At 40.6% G+C, this 12,042-nt stretch overlaps 1 protein-coding gene across 1 annotated transcript in view; it reads left to right on the forward strand.

Moving 5' to 3' along the window:
• The window catches only part of LOC143961246 (complement C3-like), a 659,302-nt gene that overhangs the window by 374,906 nt on the left and 272,354 nt on the right, over positions 1 to 12,042 (forward strand). Inside the window, exon 22 of the mRNA XM_077470481.1 lies at positions 10,448 to 10,514. Coding sequence (XP_077326607.1) covers positions 10,448 to 10,514 — 67 coding nt within the window. The remainder of the gene's footprint in view (positions 1 to 10,447; positions 10,515 to 12,042) is intronic.

Raw genomic sequence — 12,042 nt, forward strand, 5'->3', positions numbered from 1 at the left:
TGCTCCTGCTGAAAAGGTACAAGCTAAATCATATATTATTATGCTATATGTTATAAGATAATAATTTATGTAAGATAATAATAATAAAGATAATAATTTATTATTTTCCTATTTACTGTTAAATTTATGGTTGAAAATTCTAACTTCAAACTTCAGTAATTTGTCCATTAAGCCACCTGCTTGAGTACAGTTTTTGAAAATATAGTAAATTACCTTAAAAACAATATACAATAATTATTTGTATATTACTTACTTATGGTAATTACCACTTGTCACCCAGACCAATTCCACTTTTTATGTTACACTGTATTTGCGCAACGCTTTTTTTTTTTTGGAAAGAAACTGTTTCATGAATAAAAAAACACACTAAAGTTAGCCCAATTTTTTTATATAATGTAAAAGATGATGTTACGCTGAGTAAATAGATACCGAACATGTCATGCTTTAAAATTACACACACTTGTGGAATGGCGCCAAACTTCAGCACTTAAAAATCTCCATAGGCGATGCTTTAAAATTTTTACAGGTTACATGTTTAGAGTTACAGAGGAGGTCTAGTGCTAGAATTATTGTTCTCGCTCTAACGTTTGCGACGTATGTAACCTGTGTGTGCCTGGCTCTGATACTAGCCAGTACCTCACCAGTCACTAATCTCACTGCATGTCCTGAAAGGGAGAGAGGGGTATCAAGCGGCCTTATGCTGTAGTTTATAATTATTCAGTGTAATAGTTAAAAACAAACCACAATTCACTCACAAATCAAGGAAAGAACCTATAGTAGATGGCTAGCAAAGCTGTCTCACCCATTGTTGGATTGTAAGGCACCGCCACTTGGGTAAGATGCTAATGCTGTCGGCTGTACTAGACGTCTCCACACAGGCCTAAAGTTCTAAAGTTATTGCATTGTATATTTTATACACATTGCTCTAGGGACACCACCTAGATTAGCAAGGGTTAACACCTGTAGAGTACAATCTGTATATATTTATACCAGAGGGTAGCCAGTAGTTAGACTGCCGAAGGGGATGATCTGCTTCCTGAAATGCGCATCCCAACTTCTTTAGCGATAAGACACAAAAGGAGGAAGAGCCCTGAGTGGCAATCCTGTGTGGTGACAGCTTGTTCAGCCAGCTGCATCAGCATCCTATCCCAATGGCGGCACCTTACAATCCAACAGTGGCTGAGCCAGTCTTGCTTGTCTGTGTATAGCAAGGACTCGCTCTCTTGCTCTTTGAGTTTCAAAGAATTCTAAAATTAAAACTCCTAATTAGACATGTGCACACTAAAATATTTTGTTTTGGAATTTCGTTTTCGTCCGAAAAATAAAATTTAGTTACTCCCCAAATTTGTTTTTTTTATTTATTTTGTTTTGTTAAAAAAGGCATTCGTCCAAAATAATCAAGGTCGAATCTGTCATTGAAGGCTCATGCTGTCTGTCGAATGTTCTAAGAAGATTCAACGGAGCAGCTAAACTGTACGACGCCGCAATCATACATTTCCGGTCAAATGTTCTGCCTACAAGCTATAGTAAAATTCTAATGTTGTATCACACTAGTAATAATTATATTTATTACTAGTCAACCAACATTAGAATTCTTCTATAGCCTACGGGCGGAGCATTTGACCATAAATGTCCGCTCTCGCAACTGCTTCGTCAAATCTTCATGATGAATCTTTTCTCTCTATTAGTCCAAGATTATTCGACATAGAGTTAGGTTAGGCACATTCGACCTTGCTATTGTCTCTATAATGTTGAATCTTTTCTCTCTATGTCATATCATTTCTCTCTATGTAGAATAATCTTGGACTAATAGAGCTAAGGTTAGGCACATTCGACCACAGGTTAGATGGACACAGATCGCTATTGTCAGCGTCATGTCGAATCTCTATATCGAACTGTTGTCGCAATGAAAATTAAAATAAAACATTTGTTTATGTCGGATCTTTTGGTTTTTGGATTCTGCACGTTCGTTATCATTTGTTAAAACGATAACAAAAATACCCGAAATTCGGATAAAAATGCATTCGGATGAAAATGAATGCACATGTCTACTCTTAATTTTGTGTTTCAAAATCATAATTTTGAGATTAAAACTTAGAATTCTTATTATCTCTCTGAATACTATACTAATCAACTTCTCTGACAGTCTCTCAAGCAACCGTTTAAGAAATATTTTTATTTTAATTTTATACCTTTTACTTTCAATATTATTTTAGTGTATCAAGGTAAGATAATACAACAATAGAAACTGAAGCAGGTTCAAGCTATCAGTAGGTATCCAATGTTAACATAACAACTAAGTCATCCGAGAAAAAAAGTAGTGTCATCTGAACTGTAGACAAAGGTAAAGTAACTTAACCTGGTTTTAACCATAAACATGCCAGATACAGTTATCAAAAGGGGGGGTGGGGAGAAGAGAGAGGGAAGAGAAAGAGAGAAGAGAAAGCCGGGGGGGTCAGGGTGGTCACCAGTGTGAAGTATAACCGTGTTAGTGATTCTTGGGTTGGTTTACATTACCTTGAATCTTAAATAACAATTATCAAATCTCGACTGTACACTTGGAGTTGCATAGCCATAGATTCCACTTATCTTTGAACGGTGCGACTATGAGGTTCATAGTGGCCAACAATTTTTCCATCTCACATTGGTGGTTTAGGGTAAGGATGGCATCCACAGGGGAAGGTGGATTAGGTTTGTTCCACAATCTCGTGATTGTGAGTTTTGCGGTGAGAAGGAGTTGTGTAGCCACTACTCGCATGTTGGGTGGTAGTTCCTGGATAGTCAAGTGTAAAATTGCTAATTCAGGGTTGATGGCCATCTATGTCTGACAGTATGGAGAAAATTTTGTTCCAAAATGACCTTAGTGATATACAGGACCATGATAAGTGGAATAATGTACCTGATTTTCTGCGTCTTCTCCAGCAGAGGGCTGTATGTGAAGGATAGAACTTAGAGAGTTTGAATGGAGTAAGATACCAGGAGTGCACTACTTTCTGAAAGAGTTCCCAATGATTCACGCACCTAGTCAAGGCATAGATGATAGAGAACATTTTTTACCAATTGGTATCTGTAAAGGTCTTGCCTAAGGTTGCCTCCCATTTTATAATGGTAGTGCACTTTGAGAAGGAGTCCTGTGCATTGAACACTTTGTAGAATAGGGAGATCCCTCTTAATGGAGTTTTAGCTTCTTGGAGGAATGTAAGTATTGTGGCCGGCATGGCTAAGTACAAAGGGTATGGGGTGTTTGTGAAGGAAGGTTTGAACTTGTAGGTAAGTAAAGTGTGCTAAGTGAGGAAGATTAAAGTTAGAGGAGAGATATGCAAAAGTATGTAGAGTTGTTCCTTGCTATAGGTCTTTCATTAGGGTAAGTCCTTTAGATTCAGGTCAATGCAGGGTATAAAGTGGTGGAGTACTGATAGAGGGATAGGGATTTTGCATAGTGATCCTTTAGCTCGAGATGAAAGGGGAGTTTCTAACCACATCTTGATAGAGGTTTGCACTGTTGGGATAAGGGAACGAGGAGGCGGGGCTCCTATCTTAAGAGCAATTAGGGTTGATTTAGGATCTTTAAGCAGAACAGTTTTGGATTTCATGAGAGCCCTTGTTTTATGTTTGGGGGGTGTCCATCAATACTTCATTTGATCTATAACGCAGGCTTTGTAATAAGCCATGACATTGGGGACACCCATTCCCCCATTCTTCCTATGCCTCATCTTAATGTTGAGAGAGCATCTAGGGGGTTTGTGGTTCCATATATACTGTGTGAATAGTTTTTGGATGGAGATGAGAAAAGTACGTGGCAGGGTGAGTTTAGGTAGAAGTAACATTTTCAGGGTGGCTAGTTTCCCTGCTGTTGAGAGTTCTTGGGTTCGTAGTTGAGAGAGTTGTTGGGGTAGTGAATCCAAGAAAGGTTTAAAATTATGTTTTTACAGCTGTGAAGTATGTGGGGTCAGTTGGATGCCTAGAAATTATAGCGAGTGAGGGGACCAAAGAAAAGGAAATGTTTTGGATAAGGTTAACTGCAAAGGGGGTGGGATGTTAATACCTAGGATTTGGGACTTTGTTGAATTCAATTTGTAGGAGGATACTGCACTGAACTCGCCTAGGATTGTCTGTGTTGCACGTAGGGATGTCTTGGGGTTAGAAAGTATGATCATGACATGGTCCGCAAAGAAGTTAATTTTGTGTTCAGTTCCTGCTATAGCAAGGCCTGTAATGTCAGGGTGTGACCTAATACTCTCTGCTAGCAGTTCCATGAGAAATTTAAAAATTATAGGCGATAGGGGGCATCCCTGCCTAGTTTCATTTGTTATTCGTATTGGTTTGGAAGTGATCCCCAAAGTTAGTATGATGGCCGAGGGAGTGGAATATAGGGAAAGAATAGTGGTCTGTAACCACCCTTGAATAACAAATGTGTCAAGTATTATCTTAAGATATCCCCAGTGGACCCTGTCAAATGTCTTCTCCAAAGAGAGGAGCAGAAAAGGCGTCCGAGAGGGTCCAGCCTGGGAGATTAGATTGATGAGGCATCTGGTTCTATCTGGGGCTTGACGGCCCGGGAAAAAGCCTGGTCAGGGTGGATAAGATGTGGTAAAATTTGTTGCAATCTAAGCGCTAGGAGTTTGGCAAAGATCTTTACATCCGTATTGAGAAGGGAAATAGGCCTGTAGTTAGCAGGACTGGTGGGGTCGTTACTGGGTTTGGGAATCGTTACTATCACAGCTCTCAACATTTCGGGAGGGAAAGATCCAGAGGAGGCAGCAAGATTGAAGATGGCTTGTAGATGAGGGGCAGTTTCATTAGGGAGACGTTTATAATATTCGTTTGAGAAACCATTGTCTCCCAGAGATTTGTGGTTGAGGAGTTTTTTAATGATCAAACATATTTCCTGGGTTGTGAATGGCTGGGAGATGTACCTGAGTTGATCGTCAGTAAGGCTAGGAAGTTTCACTTTTCTCAAAAAACTACTGATGAGCTCAGGAGAGGGTTGGGGAGTGGCCTTATCATTGTGGAGATCATAGAGAGATTAATAGTCATCCACAAAGGTGTTAGCAATATCTTTGGGGTTGAAAAGAGTTTTGTGGGATAGGGGGTGATTAAGGGTAGCTATTTTGGGCTTAAGCTGTTTTGCCTTGACTTTTTTTTAGCTAACCAAGCTCCAGCTTTGTTATGCAGGCCATAATCGTTAGCTTTAAGGTATTTTAGGTGATTTTAAAATTTATAGAGTAACAGGGATCTTAGTTTTTGTCTCTCTTGGAGGATATCATTAGTTAAACGGGGAGTTGGGTTACCTTTATTATCTCGTTCTTTTTTGGCTATAGATTGGAGCAGGTCGTCAATCTGCCTCATCCTCTGTTTCTTGGTGTATGAAGCCAATTTAATTAGTATCCCTCTCATATATGCCTTATAAGTATTCCATAAAGTATACTTACTAATTTCTGGAGTGTCATTATACAGAAAGAAGTTGTGATGTTCTTGCACAATCTTTTGGTACAATTGCTTGTTCTCCAAGAGGGAGGCATTCAGTCTCCATAGTGGGGGGTGTGGAGAGTTACGAAGTTTGTCGTCAAATTCTTGTGTAATTGGAGCATGGTCTGATCAAGAAATTGTAGCAATGTCAGCGTGGAGAACATTTTGTAAAGACACTTTATCAGTTACGAAGTCAGTGTAGTTCGTGCAGGCTGGTGATCAACACTAGGGTGGTAAATATCATCCCAATAAAACAATGCTAAAGAATTGGCCTTGTGCACATGGCACAGCCGGTATATATCAAAACACAAGGGGGTTGTACATAATAATACATAAAATGTATAATACATACCAGCCAAGCATTAATACCAATAGGAACCAGCAGGGGGTGTGAATTTAATAATGTTGACGATTGCCACAATGTATAGAGCTGTGCCTGATGTCAGATGAGTCAATTTGCTCTGATAATACGAATGTTTAGCCAATGGTGTCCAAGGCTGCTGTGGTAACAAGGTCTCAACTGGGAAGGTTTACAGATAGCCTAACCCAGTATAACACCAGCATAGTGTGAGACAACGTTGGTATGTGTCTAAACAACAGGGAGAGTATGTGAAAATAATGAGTATACTGAGACAAATTGTCCACAAAAAAAGCGTAGATAAGTGTAAATAAAGTGCGATGATATCTCACCAAGTAGTTCAGAGTGTGTGGATCCAAAGCGGCATGCACCAGGCAGCGTACTGAACGCCGCCTGTGCATGCCTTATATCACCCATAAGAGTGATACTGATCAGCTGTGAGTAGGCGGCACTAAGCTGCCTCCACAGCTGATGCTGGTGGGGCCAGTGGGAGTGCCAATGGCATCTACCTAGCTGGCCGCGTTGAGATCTCTGACGGGACGGCGCGGGGCTGTGGTATGTGATTATCTGCTGATGCTGCTGACATATATCTTAGACACTCAGATACTGTATATCAATTTATATATATATATTTCTTGGGTATTGGTGAGTAAAAATCATCACGTCAATTCTCCTTTCATAATAAGCCCATATTATTTGTTAAGCATTCTTGATTTTACTTTTTTATACTTTTCTTCCTAAATGTATTGTGCATCATCATTGTTATACATGTATTTGTGTGTTGTATATAACATTGATCTTATCCCTACTATAAGAATTGTATACAATGTTTTTCCCCGCCAATACCATTATCCAATTCCACCAGGGGGTGTTTGTTACATATTAGACTGTCGTGAAACATATGTCCACTTTTGCAGCTATGTTGTGCTTCCCTTGTTGCTAATACTATTGCCATATTTCACTAGGGGGTGCGCCTACATTCCTTAACCATGTAATCATATTACTTTTCAGATAAAATATAATATATATTATTTCTACTTTCCCCCTCAATATATGGTCCATTATTGCTGCTCTGGTACCCGGGAGACCTGCACACTCCCATGTCTATGGGATGCATGCAGTCTTTCAGCCCAGTTGGCGGGGTTGTTTAACTTCGCCATGGTGCGCTTGCACTGGAGCGCTGCGACCAGGGCTACCCATGCGCTGGTGACGTCATGACGCAGGATGTGGCCCCCGCCCTGTCCCGTCCTGTCAGAGATCTCAACGTGGCCGGCTAGGTAGATGCCATTGGCACTCCCACCGGGCCCCACCAGCATCAGCTGTGGAGGCAGCTTAGTGCTGTCTACTCACAGCTGATCAGTATCACTCTTATGGGTGATATAAGGCCTGAACAGGTGGCGTTCAGTATGCTGCCTGGTGCATGCCACTTTGGATCGACACACTCTGAACTACTTGGTGAGATATCATTGCACTTTATTTACACTTATCTACGCTTTTTTTGTAGACAATTTGTCTGTGAGTATACTCATTACTTTCACATACCAACGTTGTCTCACACTATGCTGGTGTTATACTGGGTTAGGCTATCCGTATACCTTCCCGGATGAGACCTTGTTACCGCAGCAGCCTTGGACACCATTGGCTTAACATTCGTATTATCAGAGCAAATTGGCTCATCTGACATCAGGCACAGCTCTATACATTGTGGCAATCGTCAACATTATTAAATTCGCACCCCCTGCTGGTTCCTATTGGTATTAATGCTTGGCTGGTATGTATTATACATTTTATGTATTATTATGTACAACCCCCCTGCAAGCTTTCTGCACGTTTTGATATATATTATGCTGTACTAATTCAATTACATTTATATTTTTAGACTATGTACACATGAGATATATGCCTAGGAAAAAGGACGGTCGGTCCGAAACGTCTACATTTTTCTCCAAAGATACTTAAGTCGCAAGTTTATTGTTTACACCATTAATAACTGGCTCAGCAACCTGTTATGTATTGCCACTATATGTTTTTTACATGTTTGTAATATACTTTTTGATTAATAAATTCATTGTACTATACTCCTTTACGGCCTGGTATATCTAAACATCCCTAGGGGTACTGGCTGTGCCATGTGCACAAGGCCAATTCTATAGCATTACTTTATCAGTTAAGAATGGGCTGCAGATAAAAAGGTAAAGTCCTTCTCAGACCTGTGGAAACAGCGCCAAATGTCATATCACTCATGTTTGTGGAGTAGTGGAGCGATGGAGTGTTCAGGTCTTCTTGTAGAGGTGGTAGAGTCCATGGCAGGGTTAAGGATTATATTGAAGTCACCAGCGAAGATCAGGGTCCCTTGTTTTTCTTCCAGGGCCTTGGCAAGTAGTGGGGCTAGGAATTTCCTCTGTTTCATGTTTGGGGCATAATGGTTGACTAGTGTGAAAACCGCTTGGTTCAATTCACAAATGAGGATGATGTATCATCCCTGGGGATCCAGAATGGTGCAAATATGGCAAAAAACAACAGAGTCTTTGATGGCAATAAGAACCACGCAAGCTTTTTTGGGGCCATTGGCTAGGTATAGATAAGGGAAATTGTGGAAGTTTAGTCGTGGACATTTATTGGCAGCAAAATGAGTTTCCTGAGCAAAAATGATGTCTACTTAAAGGGGCTGTTGAGGCCTTTAGAGTTAAGAGACATAACCTTTAGAGGCATGGAGGTAGTTTGTTATAGGCTATGGTGTTGCCATATGAGACTGTATCATATTGATGAAGAAAGTGAACGGAGTACCTGGTGGGTGGGAAGTTCAATATCCTTGGAATAATGTCGCACTCAGTAGGGTTGTTCATGTTGATCACTTCTGTCGAGATAGGTAAAGGTTCCACAGATCCAAAAGATAATACATTTGACATAGTCAGCGGGTAGGGTCTATGTGTGGTGTGCTCAGCATCTTGAGTGGTGACTAGAAGGGTACAGAGATCCAAAACAAGAAATAGGCGGGAAACAAACAGAAACAACTTATTTAGGAAATTACTGGCAATGCAGGCACAATGGGCAGCCGAGGCTGCTATAGAATCGTGATGCGCTAGCAGTGCTGCGCACTGAACTATAAAAGAGAACAGAACAAATTAGGTGGATGAGCTCCCAGCCTCATGCTAATGTGAGAGGTATGGTAACAGGCAGAGGCTAATTTAAAGGCAAGAGGGCTTTGTAAGGACCATTCAGCTTGCAGGTGTTCAGGAGACAAGCAGTTTAGTGGGGAAACCCTATCGATAGATGACGCTGTTGTTACGTAGGATATTTGTAAGTGGAGTGAGTTTCTTCTTATTCATCGCTGTCTGCTGTAATATGTCTGTGAATAGGGAGATACCAATGAATTCATCTGGAACTACTGGACTTTGCTTTGCCACCACCACGACACGTTCTTTCACATGGTAAAAGGGAATGCGTGCCAAAGTGTCCCTGGGCGCAGTGTCAGGTATAAACTTGGGTTTAGGTATGCGGTGGGCTCTATCAACACATAGTTCATTGTCACTCAGAGACAGGATTAGGGCCTTCATGAGGCGTTGGACAAAATTAGTGAGCTCATTGGGGGGTATGGTTTCAGGTATTCCCCTAAATTTAATGTTGTTCCTTCTTGAGCAGTCTTCTAAGTCCTCCATTTTGTTTTGAAGACACTGGAGCTCAGATTCTTGGTCAGCATATGCGTCAACAAGATCGCTATGTGCAGAGTAGAGATCCGCCATCTTGGATTCTAAGTGCTGGATTTTGTCAGTATGTGTTTGAACCGTATCATTCAAGGGGGCAAACATATCTGAGAAGTCACTGTATAGTGTACTCCTAAGTGAGAACAACATGTTCTTCATAATTCTCTCTGATAGGGTTTTCTCTGTGGCTGGGAACAGTTCTATAAGGGACTCCTGCTTTTTAGCCTGCGTCGAAGCCTGTGAGAAAGTTTGCTGCAGCCCAGGAGAGAATTCATCTCCCTCCCTACGTAGCCTGGTTTGTGCTGTGGGTGGTGGGAGTAGCGGGGGGGAGAATTCTCTCAGCTCCTCAGGTTGGGTGTCAGCCTGTCTCCCCACAGCTGGATGGGCAGTCTGTGTGCGGGCCACTCCTCTGGAGCTAGATCCGGCACATTTTGCCTACCTCGCGGTGGAGCTGCCGGGTAGAAGTCTGTGAGGTGCTGGGGTGGTTTATTGGCCTTCCGCCGCTTCAACGTCTCTCCTGCAGTATTCGTCAGTGTGGAGAGTCGGATCGTAACACATAGTGCCTCTGCCTGTCGTCGCTGCAAGTTGCTGAGAGCGTGAGGGTTCAGGAGCTCTCAGTTAAGCGGCCTTGCACGCCCCCAGTTTATACCTTTTAATCTCAGAATTCTTATATTCAATTTCAGAATGCTGACATTTTAATCTCAGAATTCTCACTTTAAATCTCAGAATTCTGATTTTGAAAGTCAGAATTGTAATGTTTAACTTCAGAGTTGTGACATTCAATTTCAGAATTGTGATTAATAAAGTTTAGGATGGCCCCAGGGCTCTTCTTTACCTGTCAATTTACAATCACTTTAAGAATGTTTTAAAAACTACTACAAAGAACACAAAAATAATTCCCATGCACCTTTTTCAGCCAGAAGGAATGCGTCTTACCCGAGCCTTAAAGTCTGTGACTCTTGAACCAGAAAGAAAAGGAAAAGGTCTGTATAATCTATACAATGAATATCTTCAGGCATATAGTTCTATAGATAGATGCTGCCTATAGCTAAAGCTAGATAATGCATTAACCCTAGATACCCTACTTTCTATACTGTTGACATTATTTACAAGTAATACCTGAGTTAAAGAGGAACTCCAATCAGACTGCTAAATATAGGGTTGAAATTGATATATGTTTACTATTTTATACACCAAAGCATTTGTAATTTCAGCCAGAGGTTCTTAAGAAACACACCTCTGTATCATAGAGATCACTCTACTTTTTGCTTTGACATTTCTACCCCCAAACTAAGTTCTCTGGCTATAGGAGAGATGTGATGATTCTAATTCACTGTTAAGTCAAGAGGCTGAAGGCAGAGAGTTAACACGGGAACCTAATTTGTTAAACCAGGAAGTTGATTTGCTTAATCAGGAACTCTGCATGTGACCCATTTGGCTGCACAGAGTGAAAAACATGTCTGGCTGTATAAGATACATCTTTAAAATGAATACCACACTGTGAGGTTAAATTAACTAAAACTCAAACAAATGATATAATAAAAGTAATTCAGTAATGTCACTGTGAATATATAGATGTATAACCACTCACCGCTGCTGAAACATGAGTATACTGAACATATGTATTCCTACTATGTATTTATCTTTCATCTTGTTCTGATTTAAAGCTGAATTCCATGTATGCCAATTTTTATATAGTTCCACTGGTCTAGCTTCCATCATAGTAAGTATTTATGTTCCATGCCTATCGAATCCCCATACAAGTTTGAAATCACTGCAGTAGGCACCACTACTCCAGTGATCCCTGTTAGCTTCTGGGGCTTGTGCCGAGTGGCTGCCCTCCCTAATGAACACAGAAGGTTGCTTGCTCAGTAGAGGCACCAGAGAACATTCTGCATTTTCTCAATGATTGAAAAGTGTTCTCTGATTGGATGAGGCAGAAATTGTGACATCCCAGCCCAGCCTTTTTACCTTGTGCAATGAGAGAATGCTTTGCATTCATTGAGCAAATGCAAAGTATTACCTGGATGCAGCCTCTTCTGAGTGAGCAAACTAGTAGCTAGTGGAGATCATTGTAGTAGAAATGACTACTAGAGAATTGACCCCAACAAGCAGAACTTTCAAACATCACAAAAGCTTGGAACCAAATAACCAACCTCATTGAAGTCTTTGGGACCTGAACTGGAAAAATTTTAAGTGACCATTTTAAGTAATTACATGATCTTCCTCCAATGGGAGGACATTATAAATTTTCTTTTTAATCAATAAATTATGAATTATTTAACCCCAACACTATATGCTGTGTCACTCATATGGTCAAATCTCCTCTTTTTTCCACTACTCTAGTGGGAATTTTTGTTTATATGCAGTATTGTGACTAGAGTGACACTACCTCAATTTGGTAATTGAATAGTCTATATGGGGTATTTATATCTATTTTGACTTATGTCAGTACCCTCAACATGCTGTTTTTTGTACATTATCAGTTTTGGATCTCAATGAGCTGTTCGT

The sequence above is a fragment of the Lithobates pipiens genome, unplaced genomic scaffold (assembly GCF_037356315.1).
Source record: "Lithobates pipiens isolate NorthernLeopardFrog02 unplaced genomic scaffold, aLitPip1_a1.2 Scaffold_8, whole genome shotgun sequence".
In the NCBI taxonomy this organism is placed as follows: Eukaryota; Metazoa; Chordata; class Amphibia; order Anura; family Ranidae; genus Lithobates; species Lithobates pipiens.